This window comes from Zootoca vivipara, chromosome 17 (assembly GCF_963506605.1).
Source record: "Zootoca vivipara chromosome 17, rZooViv1.1, whole genome shotgun sequence".
NCBI lineage: Eukaryota > Metazoa > Chordata > Lepidosauria > Squamata > Lacertidae > Zootoca > Zootoca vivipara.
The window spans coordinates 31,274,981-31,293,321 of NC_083292.1; the positions used below are offsets into that span (position 1 = coordinate 31,274,981).

At 48.7% G+C, this 18,341-nt stretch overlaps 1 protein-coding gene across 3 annotated transcripts in view; it reads left to right on the forward strand.

Moving 5' to 3' along the window:
- The window catches only part of RPS6KA4 (ribosomal protein S6 kinase A4), a 39,013-nt gene continuing 20,672 nt past the window's right edge, over positions 1 to 18,341 (forward strand). Inside the window, exons 1-6 of one of the 3 annotated variants that reach the window (XM_035099333.2) lie at positions 1 to 385; positions 8,884 to 8,955; positions 11,055 to 11,273; positions 12,777 to 12,892; positions 14,685 to 14,792; positions 18,050 to 18,130. In XM_035099333.2, coding sequence (XP_034955224.1) covers positions 334 to 385; positions 8,884 to 8,955; positions 11,055 to 11,273; positions 12,777 to 12,892; positions 14,685 to 14,792; positions 18,050 to 18,130 — 648 coding nt within the window. In that variant the 5' untranslated portion in view covers positions 1 to 333. Of the gene's footprint in view, positions 386 to 521; positions 805 to 8,202; positions 8,537 to 8,883; positions 8,956 to 11,054; positions 11,274 to 12,776; positions 12,893 to 14,684; positions 14,793 to 18,049; positions 18,131 to 18,341 lie in introns of those variants that run through there. The other 2 variants (XM_060269789.1, XM_060269788.1) reach the window with 2 other exon arrangements.

Genomic DNA, 18,341 nt, shown 5'->3' on the forward strand with positions numbered 1-18,341 from the left:
GAAGTCCGAGCGTGTGTGCGTGTGTGGTGGGAATCCATGCACGGGGGTGACACGGAACTTCGGGCAGGGGGCGCGTTAAGCAGGAAGGGGGTCCCCTGTCCCTCCCTGGGGCGGGTCCCCTGATTTTCCTGGGCTTTTTCCTCCTCCTCTTGCTTGCTGTCACATTCCTGCCGCTTGAGTCAGGCCTGGAGGCGGCGGAGGCAGCGGCGGGCTGCTTGCTGCACCAGGAAGCGCAGGGCCCGCACCATGTAACCAAAGCGAAGGAAGGAGGAGGAGGAGGAGGAGAGCGCGAGAGGAGGGCAAGGAAGGGAGCAAGGAGAAGCCGGCCTGGCCATGGGGGACGGCGGAGCCGAGGAGGAGATGGTGGAGCTGCCTCTCACTGACGGTAACCAGGCGATCGAGGGGGAGGAGAGCCGGGCATGTGTGTGTGGAGGGAGGGGGCAGCTGGGTGGGTCCCCTTTGGCGCGCGCGCGGGCGGTCCTTGGAGACGTGGAGCCGCTGGCCCGGGCGCCCCTGGGTGGGATCTCCGGGGCGCGCGGGGTAGGGGGTGGGGTTGGCTCGTTGAGGGTCCCGCAGAGGAGAATCTGCCGACCCTGCAGGCGGCGCCTCCTCCTCCGGGAATGACAAGATGACCCCCAGCAGGGCGCACCGTAGTGGCGGCGGCGGGGTGGGACCTTGGGTTTCGGCTCAGGACCCGGTTGGAGGCGCGTGGAGGAGGAGGAGAGGGCGCTGCTGGAGCGCAGGGAACGCATCGGGGGGCGTATCGACCTGATCCGAGGAAGGCGCATGTTGAGAGACAAGGAGGTGGGGGGTGTCGGCTGGTTGTACGGCTTCTTATGGGCGCCGATCGCGGTGTGTAAACACGATCGGGAGTGCGCGGCGTAATATTTGGAGTGAGATCAAACTGAAGCGCATAAATTGGAATAGGGGTTTTGTCCGCGGTGGGGGCAACGGCACGCAGGTCCCGCTTCTTGCCCGTGATAAAGAGATTGGGGGTGACTGCAGATCTCGGTGCATAAACTGGGTCGGTGGAAGGGAGGAGAGCGAGAGTCATCTTGGCGGTGATGCACAGGATTTCGGGGAGGGCGGATAAACGTGACCTGGGCGCAGGAGGAGGAGAGACACCAGTTGCTTTCTGCCCTTGCTAAAACAGCCAGCTTTGCAAAGAGAGCGGATATCCCGGCTCGGCTGTGCCCGGAGACCTTTGCTGAGAGACAGAGGGCGCGATTGGGCAACGCTTAGACCCGCCTGGGGTTGGGGAGAGACGTCGGGAGTCGAGAGCGAGCGAGAAAAAGAAAGAGAACCTTTTCCTATCCCACCCGAGGGCCTGGGAGAGTGTTATCTTTCAAAGTGGCGGAGCTCCGCCCCTAATTTATGCACGCCCCGCCTCCCGACCCAGCTGGAGTGGGGGTGGGTGTTGCTGAATCACCAGCCCGCCCTCGCCTGGATTGGCAGGTGGGGGCAAGGGGAGGGAGCCGTAGGGGCGGCTGGAGGCGGTTGGCAGGTGGGTGGTGGGAAGTGGTGTGTGTGTTTGTGAGAACACTGTACTGGCGAAGGCTGTCTGGAGTAAGAGATCTGCTCCTTCTCCTCCTCCCCCCACTGAAAAAAAAGTAGGCTGGCTGCAAGAGAGGGGCTCTTAAAACGATCTGGCCATCTTCAGCACCCGTGCATCCTCCATGTAAAGAGAGGTGGGGAAATAGTGAATAATAAAGGGTAGTTGGTACCAATGATTACATGCTTTGTGGTGCAAACTTGCAGGGACTTCTGTTCCAAACATCTCCACCTTTCACTTCCAGATACAACTTGGTGGGTGCTGTGATGATGAGGCAAAGGTCTTTGCTCTTAAGGCAAGGGTGGTGGGACAGCTCTGAGTCCCGCAGATGTGGTTGGGCCCCAACTCCTATCAACCCCCTCCAACATGGTCAATGGTCAGGGATGATGGAAGTTGCATCTTGGGGGAGGGACACAGGTTCCCCAGCACCTCGGTCAGAGGAGGTACTTTCGTTTGTTGATTTGCATGTTCCCAGGGCAAAGCCCCCCCCCATTAAAAAAAAAGGTTGAGCCTTGGCATAAATGAAACATGATATCCGATACCATTCTTGGAGTAATTTTGTGTGTGTGTGTGTGTGTGTGTGTGTGTGTGTGTATATATATATATATATATATATATAAAGCCTTTTTTCTGTTCATTGTACAGATGAGAAACAGAGACCCTGACAGACTAAAAACCATTTGCATCAAGCATGGGGAACCTTGTTTATCCCAGATGTGGCTGAACTTCAACTCCCACCATTCCTGGCCATTGGCAATGCTTGCTAGGGCGGATGGGAGTTGTAGTATTATTCTATGATTCTACGGACATTGGGTGGGCCAAGGGTTTCCCATTCCTGATTTACACACACCACACACAAGAGGCACATGTTTCTCAATCCTTTTGGCATATGAGAAGCAGAATGTGAGAGTCTGGCAGCAGCATCCTAACTGTACCTTGCATGCCAGGCTGGGGCAAATGTCTTAATTTGGGCGAAGGTTAGGAGTTGCTCAATCACACCGTCTGTCAGGCCAGGCCACTTCCTTATGGATGACCTGAAATGCACTCCATCCACTCTCGTTTCTCGTCCAAATGCACTTGACTATCTCAGACAGAGTCATATACAGGTAACTGTGCACCAGGCAGCGTAAGCTATAGATGACTGCTTCCCTCCTTCTCCATGCACCCCAGTTTAGGGCAAGCCAGGTGGGTTTTAAAGTGGAGTTGTCTATTGCAACTTTTGCCAATTTGATGCTCCCCAGACTCTTTGGACTACAACTCCCGTCAGTCCCAGCTAGCACAGCTGTAGTCCAAAATATCTGGTGGGCACCTGGTTGGGCAAATGTGGAACTTCCATGTTGAGAAGTAGTATACCTTTGAGTACTAGATGCTGAGAACAGAGAGCAGGCCTTGCTTGTGGGGAAGGCGGTATACAGTGGGACCTCGGGTTACAAACACCCCGGGTTACAGACTCCGCTAACCTGGAAGTAGTACCTCGGGTTAAGAACTTTACCTCAGGATGAGAACAGAAATCGTGCGCCGGCGGCAGTGAGAGGCCCCATTAGCTAAAGTGGTACCTCAGGTTAAGAATGGTTTCAGGTTAAGAACGGACCTTCGGAACGAATTAAGTTTGTAACCAGAGGTACCACTGTACTTTCGTGCCTTGCTGCTGAGTTTCCCAGAAGCCTCTCTTGCAGACAGAATGCCAGATTAGATGGACTTTGGTCTGATCCAGCAAGTGCAAGGCGATTTATACAGTCTTCGAGCACCTGGTCTTCACCTGAATATTTTCTCGTCAAAAAAGAGAGAGAGAGAGCTTTATATAACAGAAAAACAGGGGACCTGTCTGCTTGCAAACTGTATTTGCTAGAAACTCCTTGCTGGCAGATGTACTCAGATGTACTCTGCACATGCTCAAAGTGAATGTTACTGTTGTGGCATATGTTGTTGTTGTTGTTGTTGTTGTTGTTGTTGTTGTTGTTGTTGTTGTTACTATTCCAGTTTATGGCCCACCCTTCCTCCCACCAGGGTAGCAGAGCTGAGGCCTGCTGGTATTAAAAGCAGGTTCTTAAGGCAACCAACGGGGAGACAACTGTATTTTAAATACACTCAAGAGACTTGGGTCTCTTATTTAGTGAGATGCTTTTAGCCAATAAATAAAACAAGGGATGAGAATGAGGAGGGTAACAATTAAGGGGAAACACCTCTCTCTCTCTCTCTCTCTCTCTCTCTCTCTCTCTCTCTCTCTCTCTCACACACACACACACACACACCCCTTCTTTTTAAAGCATGACATATAAGACTAAGAAACAAGGGCGTACCCACCATACGGCAAGTTAGGGCAGCTGCCCTACTCTAGAAGCAGGGCTGGTGGGCAGAGGCGGAGCACAGCCCGGTGGAGCGCGAGTTCGCCATTCCCGCCGCACCGCGCCGCACCCTCCCTCCAGCTCCCCGGCGCGCCCTCAGGCAAGGCCAAGCGCGGTGGGGAACCAGGGAGCGCGGCGCGGTGGGCGGGAACGCCGAACTCGCGCTCCGCTGGGCTGGGCTCCGCCTCCGCCCACCAGCCCTGCTGCTAGGGAGGGGCACAGCCCGGCGGAGCGCGAGTTCGCTGTTCCCGCCCACTTTGTGGCCCCTCCCCTTCCGTGCCTTGGCCCCTCCCCTTGCCCCCCCCTAGTTTTGATCCTGGGTACGCCCATGCTAAGAAAATATTGATACCCACATATAGGCCACATCCACATGTATTTAAAGCACCAGGATTCCACTGCAACTTTCATGGCTTCCGCCCAAACATTCCTGGGAACTATTCCCCTCAGCACCCTGTTTTAAAGTGAAGAATGTGGCCATAAATGTGCAATTATCGGTAGCAATAAATTAGAAAACACTGTAAGTTATAAGCCACCGGGCGGCAGCCCCACAGAGGGTGTTTTGTAGTGGCTGAGTTTTTGTGGCAGGCCTTCTTCTTGGGCTAGGTGTTCCTGTGGGCAAGTGCAGGCCCGTTTCCCCCCCCCCTCTCAGAGTTGGCCAAGTTGTGACTCATAGGCCGGAAATGGGGCCTCCTCCCCTCTGCACCCGAGAACCCCAGGGAAGAGGGTGGGGACCTGTGCTGTGCCAGAGCAAAGGGAGTGTGCCATGAGGAGAAGGAGGGCCAGAAGTGGCTCAGCACCATTGGCACAATGCCCCCCCACCCTGTGCCACATAGCCAGAGATTTTGTGGTGGGTCCTTGTGGTTGGGCCTAAGTGTATAGGTGAAACTCGGAAAGTTAGAATATCGTCGAAAAGTGCATTTATTTCAGTAATGCCACTTTTTATTTTTTATTTTTCTTTTAATTTTTTTACAAATGCTTTCTTTTGGGAATTCCACAGCAATAAAACAAATAGTTACAATAGTTAAACAAAAATAAACGTCGCTATTACATTTCATTACTTCCATTCCATTTATAATTGACCCGCCTAACCACAAATAATTATAATTACAACAAATAAAGGCTTGACATATCTTGCTTTGCGTGTCATGCATCTATCCCATACATTGGTTTCACCTTTTAAGTTGCATTACTGAAATAAATGCACTTTTCGACGATATTCTAATTTTCTGAGTTTCATCTGTAGACTCTGGGAAACGGGTGTAGCAAAACGCATCATTTGCAAGACCCCAAAGGTCGTATCCAGCTAAATTCCACTCAAGAGTAGACCTGTTGAAAATATTAGGCTGAAGTTAGCCAGGTCCATTCATTTCAATGTGTCTGCTCCGAGCAGGACTAACGTTGGATACAGCCCAAGGTATTCAACATACCCAGTGTAAATGCTTTCTGTCAGTTTTTCTAATTTTCTTTTCTAGAAAGTTGTTAAATAAATAAATAAATAAATAGTGACCACCTTTATTTAAAAAAAACGGACCAGCATGTTTAATTTAAAAGTTGTTTCATTCCTCTTAAATCACTTCAATACTGTTAGGGGGGGAAATAAGCACCAGTTGATCTTGTAACACTTTGTAAATCTTCTGAACGTAAATTGTTTTAGCTTTTTTCAGTATTGTAATGGTACATTGCTGTAACCTGACCTAGGACCTTGTGCTGAAGTCCGGTTAAGACATAGTATCTAATAATATTATATTTATTATTAATGCTTGTAATAGCAATAGGCCCCAGAATGCCAGAAGGCAGAATCAAATTTAACTTCTTTATGAGTAATTGAGAAGATTATGGCTCACACTGCCCCACCCCCCATGCATGGCCCTTCTATCTCCATTAAGTAAAATATGTGGACCCCAATCCAACTAAAGTTTGTGAAGACTAGGGGTGGTTTTGCATAAGTTCATCCATTGAAATGAATGGACCTCAGTCATGTTAGTTAATTTCAGTGGGTCTTTGATTAGGACTAACACAACACTGGATCCAGTCCTAAGCTTGCAATCTTTCTGCACTTACCTGGGAGTAAGTCCCGTTGAACTCAGCAGGGCTTTCCTCCGAGTAGACATGTACTACATAGGTTTCTGATGTGGATCCCACTGAAAGCAAGGAGGTTGGCAATGAACTTGTTCCATTAGTTTCAATGGGAATTAAATCGTGACCAGTGTTAGTTGGGCTGGGGTCTTAGGCTGTAATCCTAACCCCACTTACATGGCAGTGCACCCCACTGAATTGAATAGGACTTGCTTCTGAGTAGACAAGGTTAGATTTGCACTGTTACTCTTTATCCTTTTCAACACTTCATCCAGGTAGGCAGGGGTGTTATGTATTAAGTTTAACTGCAGTACTCATTCTGGCCACCTGCAGTTCTTACCCTGCCCACTGTGGGTGCAGTTCTCACTCAGGTCCACAACATGCAAATGAAGGATTGAGAATGCTGTTCACGGATTGGGTATCTAGGTGGAGTTTGTTACTGTTGCAAGTTACTGAGTACTACTGTATATAAGTAGGGTTGCCAGACTCAATAGAGGACAGGACTTCTGTGCCTTTAATTGCTCTGCTCTCTTTTGAGTCGATCCCTCCTCTTCAGAGAGGGGGGAATTTGCGGGCGGGACCCGCTCTACGCAGTGAGCAGGGGGCGGGTCCCGCCCCCCTGCTCCACCTTTACCTGCCGCGCTCAGGGCTGGCCAATAGGGCCAGCTGGGGGGCGGAGCTAACAGGTCTTTAAATTAGCGCGGCAGGCTCCAGATCGCCCCTTTTCGCCCCTGCACCACATCGGATCTCCCACCCACCCGCCCTTTAGGTCGTCCCTTAGTCAGGTTCATTTTGACCTTGCTATGGACTTCGGTTGGTCGCCTTTGGGTCGCCTTTGGTGGCCCAAAGGGTCCGGGTAGGAGTTTTTTCTCCAATTGGCTAATTGGCACCGGCCTCTTGGTTTTTTCGCCTACCTCGTAGCAATTCGTCACAACTTCTTCGGTATTTGGCGGTAGGCATTGGAATATGGAGTTGTCTGGTGTGTTCGAGGACTGGTTGTGGCCATCATCCAACCCTCCTCTTATAGGGGTATCCCCTTAAAGGGATCCGGCGGTCGTGGATCCCGTCCGACGCCCTGCTGGTGGCTAGGGCCATGGCACGACCCCGGTGGCACCAGGGTGAGCTTTCAGTTGTATTTGCATCAACAGGCTCCTCCCTTGGGGTGTTAACCTGATATGACCCCCCCCCCCCGCCGAGCGGGGCGGAGTCACGCTTGCTAGCGAGTCCAATGCCTAAGCCAATACCTCTCACTTGCTTTAACCAATAAAGTTGTGGCCTTATTCTACCCATCAACCTTAATACCACGTGTCACTGTGTCTTTATTTATTGCGGGGGGCGGGTCCTCGAACCGCAATGGAAACCTTAAAGAGAAACCAGCAGACCCTCTGTTCAATTTCCAAGCAAAGGGATGTATGCTAGCCTCAGCAGTGATTCAGCTCTTAGGTGTTCAGCCCAGTGATTTAGCTGAGTGATTTAGCTCCAGCTGTGGCTTGTTGCATCCATCCCATCTTTGTCACCAGTGTTGAGTAGTGGGAGACGGATGAAGACACAGCTCTTAAAACAACCAGCTCTTTATTTCAGCTCTGAGTCCTGGACTGAACAATAGCTTAGCCTGCTGGCTTATATAGTACTCAGTAACGTAGGAGACTCTTGAGAGTCCCATGGACTGCAAGAAGATCAAACCTATCCATTCTGAAGGAAATCAGCCCTGAGTGCTCACTGGAAGGACAGATCGTGAAGCTGAGGCTCCAATACTTTGGCCACCTCATGAGAAGAGAAGACTCCCTGGAAAAGACCCTGATGCTGGGAAAGATTGAGGGCACTAGGACAGGCATCCCCAAACTGCGGCCCTCCAGATGTTTTGGCCTACAACTCCCATGATCCCTAGCTAAGAGGACCAGTGGTCAGGGATGATGGGAATTGTAGTCCAAAACATCTGGAGGGCCGAAGTTTGGGGATGCCTGCACTAGGAGAAGGGGACGACAGAGGACGAGATGGTTGGACAGTGTTCTCGAAGCTACGAACATGAGTTTGACCAAACTGCGGGAGGCAGTGCAAGACAGGAGTGCCTGGCGTGCTATGGTCCATGGGGTCACGAAGAGTCGGACACGACTAAACGACTAAACAACAACAACTTGCAACAGTAACAAACTCCCCCTAGCTACCCAATCCGTGAACAGCACTCTCAATCCTTCATTTGCATGTCGTGGACCTGAGTGAGAACAGCAGCCACAGTGGGCAGGGTAAGAACTGCAGCCATGGTGGCCAGAAGGAGTATTGCAGTTAAACTTACCGTGTTTCCCCAAAAATAAGACACTGTCTTATATTTACAGTGGTACCTCGACTTCCAAATGCCTCGACTTCCAAAGGTTTCGACTTCCGAAGTCGGCATACCCGGAAGTATTTTCACCGCGTGTGTGTTCTGCGCCTGCGCAGAAGCGGCGCACACGGTCTGCGCAAAGCGCAAAATTGCACTTCACGCATGCACAAAATGGACGCTTCGACATCCGAAGGTTTCGACTTACGAAGAGCGCCGCGGAATGGATCGCCTTCGTAAGTTGAGGTACCACTGTATTTTTCCTCAAGAAGACACACTATGGCTTATTTTCAGGGGATATCTTATTTTTTATTACGCGTCCAGCCTCGCCTCTTCCTTGGTGCCCTCCAGAACTGCGCCTATCACTATGTCTTATTTTCAGGGTATGGCTTATATTGTGCAAATGCTTAGAAATCCTGCTACGACATTTTATGGGTATGTCTTATTTTCGGGGAAACAGGGTAATACATAATAGTCAGGAAAGGGGTCTTGGAGCAGTCTCCCTGATGTTCAGCCTCTCCTTCCACACACACACAGCTCTACCTTGTTCTTCCCACCTGAAAAGTGTATGTTTTTGAATTTCCCTTCAACAGCAAACTTGACAGGCCATGAGGAGAAAGTTGGCATGGAGAATTTTGAACTACTCAAGGTCCTAGGCACCGGAGGTGAGTCAAAAGCAGCTGTATCATAGAATCTATTTTATTTGGGGGGGGGAGTACTGCACACAAATGCATAACAATCAATAAAAAAACCCAAAGTTGTAAAGCAGAAGTCGAAAACAAAGCAGTGTAGCAAAAAAATATTTTGATGCCTGACAGAGAGCTTGAAACGAAAGATGGTGTACATTTAGGCCGAGTTTTCTAAAGTGGTCAGAAACTGAATGTGGAAAAAAGTTACTTGCTGATATTCTTTAAGGAAGGGCCAGGGAACCTTTTTTTAACTCAAGGGCCATATTCCTTCCTGGGCAACCTTCTGAGGGCCATATGTAGGGTGGGTGGGCCAACAGATGTAAATATTACGTTTGTACATTAGGCTAGTTTCTGCACTCATCCGCCCTCTTTACCCTTCATCCTGACTAGCAGAAGGCATTTTTGGACTTCAAGAACACATTCCAGCCATGCAAAAACACCTGAGGGGGGGAATTGAGGAGAGGTCAGTGAGGGGTAGAACTACCTGGGGGGTAGTTCTGGAAGGCCATACTCAACCTCTGAGCCTGAGCATTCCCCACCCCTTTTCTAAAGCAATACATATCATTAAGTTAAGCATGCTTTCGCCATATGGACCTGCTTCCTTGCTGAGTAGGGGTGTAGCAAGGGAGGGGCGTAGGGGGCGCTCCGCCTCGGGCAGCGCGATCCTGAGGGCGCCATGGCGGCTCCCCCCCCACTGGGCGCCCCGCCCCCGGAACACGCCCCAGCCCCGCCCCCGCCTGCCCTCCTCCCCCATTGCCGGAGAATGAAGCTCTGCCAGTGTTGCTGAGGTCTAACAATGGCTATTCATCATTGTGCCCTCATGTGCAAGAGCACTTTACCTCTGAATACCCGATGCTGGGAACATAACAACAGAAAAAAGTTATTTGTTGCTTCAGCTTTCGTTTGGACTTTTTTGAAGCATCTGATGGGCCACTATGGGAAAGAGGATGCTGGGGTAGATGGGTCTTGGATCTAATCTGGCAGAGCTGTTTTGTTCTTATGCAGGGCCTGTGCTGGGTGTCCCCATTATCAAAGACAGGGCCTTCTCAGTGGTGGCACCCAGGCTTATGGAGATCCCCCCCCCAAGATATGTTCATCTGGTACTCACCTTTCTCTTCATTCAGTGGCAAATTTAAACAGTTCAATTCTGTCAGGCGTTTGAGGAAGAAGAAGTTTGAAGCCTTCTAAGGACACTGCTTTGCTCCTGCCTTATTTGATGTTCCAGTCTTATAATTTTATTAATTTATGTATTTATTTATTTATTTATTTATTTACATAATATTGTGCTGTTTTCATTAGCTGCCTTGAATACTTTTGATAGAAAGGCACAGTGTAAAGACATTCATAAAATGACACAAATCGAATGCTTTCCACACACTGCAATTAAAAGAAGCAACGGAACTAAGAATATGGGAAATACAGTGGTGCCTCGCTAGACGAATGCCCTGTAAGACGAATTTTTCACTTAACGAAGAGATTTTTCTAGCGGAGGTTGCCTCGCAAGACGAATTCGTTTTACGAAAAATTCGTCTAGCGAATTGCGGTTTCCCATAGGAATGCATTGAAATTCAATTAATGCGTTCCTATGGGCAAAAAAAAAAAATTCAAAAAAATTCAATGCATTCCTATGGGATTCGCTAGACGAATTTTTCATTATACAAATTGACCCGTGGAACGAATTAAATTCGTCTAGCGAGGCACCACTGTAGAGGCAGCCACTGGGTAGGAGTGGAGAACCTCAGACCCCGAGATAAATGGATTGGGACCCAATGCCATCAGGGGTTTTTATATGCTACTGCTAGTGCAATCTGCACCTGAGGAGTGAAACTGGTGTCATGCAGCAGATGGAGGCTGGTAGAACTGTTTTAGCCCCATCTCGCACCCCACCCCAGCCAGCAGGGCAGACCAGAGATTTAGATTGCAGCCTATTACAAGAAAGGCGGTGTGTGTGTTTTAAAAGCCTGATTGGATTAAAAGGCCTTTCCCCTAATGCCCGCAAGATAGCAGGTATAGGGGTTGAGTAGGGAGGCGCTCTGAGGATGGCCATCCTAACCCACCTGCCATTTCAACTCCAGCCTATGGAAAGGTGTTCCTGGTTCGCAAGCTCAGCGGTCACGATGCCGGCAAGCTGTATGCTATGAAGGTGCTGCGCAAAGCGGCCATTGTCACCAAGGCCAAGACAACAGAGCACACGCGCACTGAGCGGATGGTTCTGGAACATGTGCGCCAGTCGCCCTTCCTTGTGACGCTCCACTACGCCTTCCAAACAGACTCCAAGCTTCACCTTATCCTAGGTATGAGCATCATGGGGGAGCAAAACAGGGGGGGGCATGGAACTGGGAGGAGAGATGAGGGGAGGCAATGATTCTGTTTCAAATAATATTTGTTATGGTCTTACTATGTATTTATTTTGTGATTTTCTAAACTGGTTTTCAATGGGGTGGAATGGCCACACAGTGGTTTATACTTATTATTGTTATACTACTACTACTACCTCTTCTACTGCTAAATGCGGTGGTTCCCAATTAGCTAAGTACTGCAGACCCACTGTTTTTCAAAAGCCAAGCCGTGGACCCCATACTTTTGAAATTTTTGATATCTCTATGATAGTTTTTGTTACGTGACTTGTGCCACGGACCCCTTGGGTGGGTTATGTGGACACCTTGGGGTCCACAAACCACCAATTGGGAACCACTGATTTAATCTATTTATATCCCTCTTTTCTCCTAAACTGGAACTCATCAAATTTAGCATAGCAATAGGAACAAAACAAACCCCAAATAAGAATACACTTAAAACCCCAGCAATGAAATAATAACAATCAGCATAAACACAAAAGGACTAGAGGGTGGGGAAGTAAAATTAAAATAAACGTGGTCTCTGAAAGGTTGGGAGGGAATAAATATTTGTTTTAAGCATCTTGTATACAACTTCTCTAATGTATTTGACAATTTGTTTAAAAGACAACAATCAATTTCTGGGGAGGGGGGACCTTTTTATTCATAAAGAAAAAATAACATCAATAATAATGAATACGTTAAAACAGAAGGAGATGGCAATGGGAGAACTTTGAAAAAAAAGTCAGGGAAAGTCTTTAGTCCAGAAACTGAACACCCCCCAAAGCCTGGGTGAATTTAAAATGAAAGCTTCACTCTGGCACAAAAAAAGATAACAAAGAGGATGCTGGGTGAGAGAGAGATCTCCCTGGCAAGAGAGTTCCAAAAGCAGATCATGACATACCTCATTTCAGATGATGTAGAGACCCACAGAAAGGCCTACGAGGGCCTTCTGGCGGTTCCCTCATGGCGAGAACCAGGCAGAGGGCCTTCTCGGTAGTGGCGCCCGCTCTGTGGAACGCCTTCCCATCAGATGTCAAAGAGATAAATAACTACCTGACATTTAGAAGACATTTGAAGGCAGTCCTGTTTAGGGAAGCTTTTAATGTGTGACATTTTATTGTATTTTTAATCTCTGTTGGAAGCCGCCCAGAGTGGCTGGTGAAACCCAGCCAGATGGGCGGGGTACAAATTATTATTATTATTATTATTATTATTATTATTATTAATAATAATAACATTGCAGTTTCATTTGGAAAAGGCTGTCCTTGAAGTCTCCTGGTCCTAAGTCATCTTGAACAGGAATTCCTAACCATTTTTGATCATGAACCCCTTTGAGAATCTGATGAAAGCCATGAATCAGGAGGAGGACATAATATTTTGAAGTGGGGGGGGCGGGGATTGTTTTCAGGTTGGACCCTGGGAATTAATTAACCTTTTTGCCTCCCTCTTCCCTTCTAGACTACGTGAGCGGTGGGGAGCTGTTCACCCACTTGTACCAACGGGACCACTTCTCCGAGGACGAGGTGCGGTTTTACAGTGGGGAGATCATTTTGGCGCTTGAACACTTGCATAAGGTGAGAAGTGGGAAGGGAGGGAGGTGTGACCAAACCAGGCAGGGTTGTGCTGTTTGTATAATTGCATGGATGCTCTTCAAAAAGTAAATAACACCTCTGGATTGGGGATGAAGGGCTCTGCCCCACTGCCATCCTCATGCAGATTCCCTCCATTTCAGGAGGGATACCAGGGGCGTACAGAGGATCAAAACTAGGGGGGGGAGAGAGAGGGAAGGCAGGAGGGAGGGAGGGAAGAGAGAGAAGGAAGAGAGAGAAGGAAGGAAGGAAGGAAGGAAGGAAGGAAGGAAGGAAGGAAGGAAGGAAGGAAGGAAGGAAGGGGTGGGTGAGAGAGGGAAGGAAGGAAGGAAGGGAGGAAGGAAGAAAGGAAGGGAGGGAGGGAGGGAGGGAGGGGTGAGAGAGAGAGAAGGGAGGGAGAGAGAGGGAAAAAAGGAAGGAAGGAAGAGGGGGGAAGGAAGGATGGATGGAAGGAAGGAAGGGGTGAGAGAGAGAGGAGGGAGAGAGAAGGAAGGAAGGAAGGAAGGAAGGAAGGAAGGAAGGAAGGAAGGAAGGAAGGAAGGAAGGAAGGAAGGAAGGAAGGAAGGAAGGAAGGACCCTCTTCTTGGACTCGCTGATGTGGTCCATAGGAGAGCAGAGCAATATGTTTGGCACCAGCTTGGCTGCAGGAGTTGCTGGAAGGCACCATCCAATCGTCTTAGAGACTCCAGATTTCTGTAGGGTTTACTCCTTAGCCTTTTCTTCTCCCAAAGACATCCTGCAAGGCAGCGGAGGTTTAGAATCAGAGTTTTCCTTCTCCTAGATGGGTTACCTTCCCAGATTGAGGAACCCTATCTGCTCCTCACTTCCCTCTACAGCATGTGCAAAAACCGCCTTCTTAACTGTTGGACAGTCATACCTTGTGTTGCGTTAGGTTCATGTTGCGTCTTTTCAGCTTGCGAGTGCGGCAAACCCGGAAGTGTATACTTCCGGGTTTTGCCGTGTGCGCAGAAGCGTTCTGCGTGTTTCGCACATGCGCAGAAGCTCTCTATTGCACTTCGCGCTTGCACAGAAGCACCACCCTAGTTGCAAACTTTTGGGGGTGTGAACAGCACCCCAGAACGGATGGTGTCCGCAACTAGAGGTACCACTGCACTGCTTTCAACCCTCAATCCGCCAGAGCCTGTCTTCACATGCAAGGGAAGTCCCTAACTCACTCAGGGTTTAAGACCCATTGGCTACCCTCACCTGGTTCAGCCGGCCAGTCGAAGCTGTTCCAGGGTGCAGCTGCTGTTGCATGCTGACAGCTTCTAGGAGCTACAGGTGGGAGCTGAGTGCAGGGGGGGGGGACCAAAGGTGGACAAACTGCCCCAGAAAGAGCATGATTTGTGTCCCCCACCAGAGGCATTACCCCTCCCCTGACACCTCTCATGGAGGGTAGCATTTCCTTCAAGAGCTAAGAAGCAGCTCATGCCATACCTTTGCAACAAATGTTGTGTGTGTGTAAAGAACTTCATCAACGCTGCTCAGTGAAACACTTCTGAGCTCAGTTTGGCTACGTTGCACTTCCACAGTTGGAGGCAGTGTGCATCTGAATATTAGTTGCTGGGAATCAATCACAAGTGGGGAAGGAGTGCTGTTGCACTCGGATCTTGCTTGCATGCGTCCCATTAGAGCTGAGCAATTTCTGGTTTTCAACATTGCCATATATCTAGCAATTATCATTGAGATGGAAGGTTGTAAAGCAGGAAGCCAGCCTAGTCCGGATATCTGAATTTGCACAATAAGCTTTTCAACACTGACCCTTTCTTGTCCATAGCTCGGCATCATCTACCGCGATGTGAAGCTGGAGAACATCTTACTGGACAGCGAGGGACATGTGGTGCTTACGGACTTCGGGCTGAGCAAGGAATTTGTGACTGAGGATGTGAGTCTTGATCCCCCTGGCTCTGCATCCTCCTTTCCTCATCCCAGGCATCCCCAAACTGTGGCCCTCCAGATGTTTTGGCCTACAACTCCCATGATCCCTAGCTAACAGGACCAGCCAACAGGAAAGATGGGGACTGTAGTGCAAAACATCTGGAGGGCCGAAGTTTGGGGATGCCTGCCTCATCCTAAGAGATTTATCAGTGTTAAGGCCTATGAGATAGGTCAAGATCTAGGGAGCCACAGAATTATGGTTTGCCAGTTAAGACCAGCCTTCACTAACCTGGCACCCTCCAGGTATTTTGGGCTGCAACCCAGCCCAGCTAGCACAGCCATGATGGTTTAGAGCAGGCATGGCCAAACCTGGCCCTCCAGATGTTTTGGGACTACCGGTACAACTCCCATCATCCCTAACTAACAGGACCAGTGGTCAGGGATTATGGGAATTGTAGTCCCAAAACATCTGGAGGACAAAGTTTGGCCATGCCTGGTTTAGAGGGTTAAAGCCAGCTGTCATTGGAGAACAAGCTGCAATCAACACATGTTATCCTCAAGCTGGGATTTTTTTAAAAAAAATTGTATTGATGTGGTAGGAAGTTTAGGAATATATTGGGGGGAAGGTTCCCAAGTCAAGGCAAAAGGTTGGGGGGACTAAATAAAATCATTTTAATAAAAGTAAATTTACATAGCAGAATATGCACAAATTATAAAATGGTAATAGCAATAGTACCACTTTATTCTGCTCTGGTCAGACCTCACCTGGAGTACTGTGTCCAGTTCTGGGCACCACAGTTCAAGAAGGATACTGACAAGCTGGAACGTGTCCAGAAGAGGGCAACCAAAATGGTCAAAGGCTTGGAAACAATGCCTTATGATGAACGGCTTAGGGAGCTGGGTATGTTTAGCCTGGAGAAGAGAAGGTTAAGGGGTGATATGATAGCCATGTTTAAATATATTAAAGGATGTCATATAGAGGAGGGTGAAAGGTTGTTTTCTGCTGCTCCAGAGAAGCGGACACGGAGCAATGGATTCAAACTGCAAGAAAGAAGATTCCACCTAAACATTAGGAAGAACTTCTTGACAGTAATAGCTGTTCGACAGTGGAATTTGCTGCCAAGAAATGTGGTGGAGTCTCCTTCTTTGGAGGTCTTTAAGCGGAGGCTTGACAGCCATATGTCAAGAATGCTTTGATGGTGTTTCCTGCTTGTCAGGGAGTTGGACTGGATGGCCCTTGTGGTCTCTTCCAATTCTATGATTCTATTTAACCTGTGTGAGCATCCACTCATACCCAAACACACACAAACACACACACACACACACACACACACACACACACACAAACACACACACACACACACATTTCTCTGAACCTGCAGTGTGAGGTTAGAACCATGCATATTCACCATACATTTAAAGCACATTGGAGGTTTTCTTGCAATCATAGCAGTAAGGGAAAGGGAAAGGGACCCCTGACCACTAGGTCCAGTCGTGACCGACTGTGGGGTTGCGGCGCTCATCTCGCGTTATTGGCCGAGGGGGCCAGCGTACAGCTTCCAGGTCATGTGGCCAGCATGACAAAGCCACTTCTGGCGAACCAGAGCAGCACACGGAAACACCATTTACCTTCCCACTGTAGTGGTTTATTTACGGTATCTACTTGCACTTTGATGTGCTTTCGAACTGCTAGGTTGGCAGGAGCTGGGACCGAGCAACAGGAGCTCACCCCGTCGCGGGGATTCAAACCGCCGACCTGCTGATCGGCAAGCCCTAGGCTCTGTGGTTTAACCCACAGCGCCACCCGCATCCCTTAATTATAGCAGTAGATATGGTCTATTTATTAAACAATGAAAGAAAGAAAGAAAGAAAGAAAGAAAGAAAGAAAGAAAGAAAGAAAGAAAGAAAGAAAGAAAGAAAGATAGCATGGTTTTTCCCAAAGATTCCTGGGAACTGTAGCTTACCCACACACAGCTGAAATTCCTAGCACTTTATGAAACTACAGTTCCCAGAATGGGGGGGGGTGTCCATGTGTTTTCAATGTATGGTGTGTACACCTCCCTGACTTACTGCGAACAGCCTTGCTTTCTTTTCCCTATTCCTTGTGTGTTGTTAGAATTGTGTGAGCAATGAGCTGCTCATGTTGTCATTCCTCAGGGTCCAGCTCCCTCCCCAGCATCTCAGAAATCATACCTCTGAGAGTGTGTGTGTGTGCAGAGGGTGGGTTGATGGGAAAGGAGATGGATTCCTTTTGTCTCTGACTCACATGTAGGTCGGCACACGTGCATGGAGCCTAGGGCACCATGGTGTACACAGTCTGCCCATTTCACACACCGCAGCTGCCAAGCTATATTTGGAACTGTTGATACCATTGCAGAGGACAGTTTTTGAATCTTTATCAGAAAAAAGAAGCATCTGCCTCTTGGCTTTTGGGTCAGTGCTATTGCAGAGCCTGCCTTTAGGGTTGCCAGACTCAACAGAGGACAGGACTTCTGTGCCTTTAATTGCCCTGCTCTCTTTTGAGTCTGGAAACCTTAAAGAGAAACCAGCAGAACCTTTGCTTGGAAATTAAACAAAGGGTCTGCTGGTTTCTCTTTAAGGTTTCCAGACTCAAAAGAGAGCAGGGCAATTAAAGGCACAAAAGTCCTGTCCTCTATTGAGTCTGGCAACCCTACCTGCCTTTCCCCCAAATAATCCTGGGGACTAATTTCTCCTGCACAGAACTACAATCTCCATTGAAAACTACAGTTCCCATGATTCTTTGGAGGACGCCATGTGCTTTAAATGTCCTTTAAATGTATGGTGTGTGCTCAGCTAAAGACAGCATACAGCCTAAGAATGAAGAGCCTTCAACAATGTATATTGGGGTGTGTATGTAGGTGAAAAGATGGGCTCGTAAAGTGATTCTTGAGGGTTGATGCAAGCGCATCCCTATTTTCACTGGTGCCGCATAATCTCCTGTTCATATAAACTCAGTCCTCTGAGATGGATCACATTGCCAACTGACCAGGAAAACAGAAAACAGCCCTGCTCTTATGGCTTTAACAGCTGTGTGCTGTTTCCAACATTGGCAGGTGAAGCTTTCACGGTGGAGTGATCAGCCTTGTCACCTACTCATAAAAGTGGTGCTAACTTTGAAAATTGGGACACTCAAGAAGGGTAGGCCCCCATTCTGATTTGGAGTTGGATATGCTCTGTGTTCCCCTTCCCTCTGACTCTCTGTACCTTTCTCTCTCTCTTGTCGTCTGCACTCCACCACTACAGAAAGAAAGGACCTTCTCCTTTTGTGGCACCATTGAATACATGGCCCCAGAGATTGTCCGAAGCAAAAGTGGACACGGCAAGGTGAGCTGTGTGGCGTAGATGGGGGAGGGATTGGAAACTGGGGCAATCCTTCTGACAGTGCAAATCCGGCAGGCAAAGAAAAGGAAAGCAGCTAATTTCATATCTCAAAAATACGGTTTCACCCACCTCACTCATCCACAGGCAGATTAGGAACAGAGATAGGGTGGAATCCAAGAGGTCAAGGGCAGAGCTGGTGTGGAACCCACTGAAT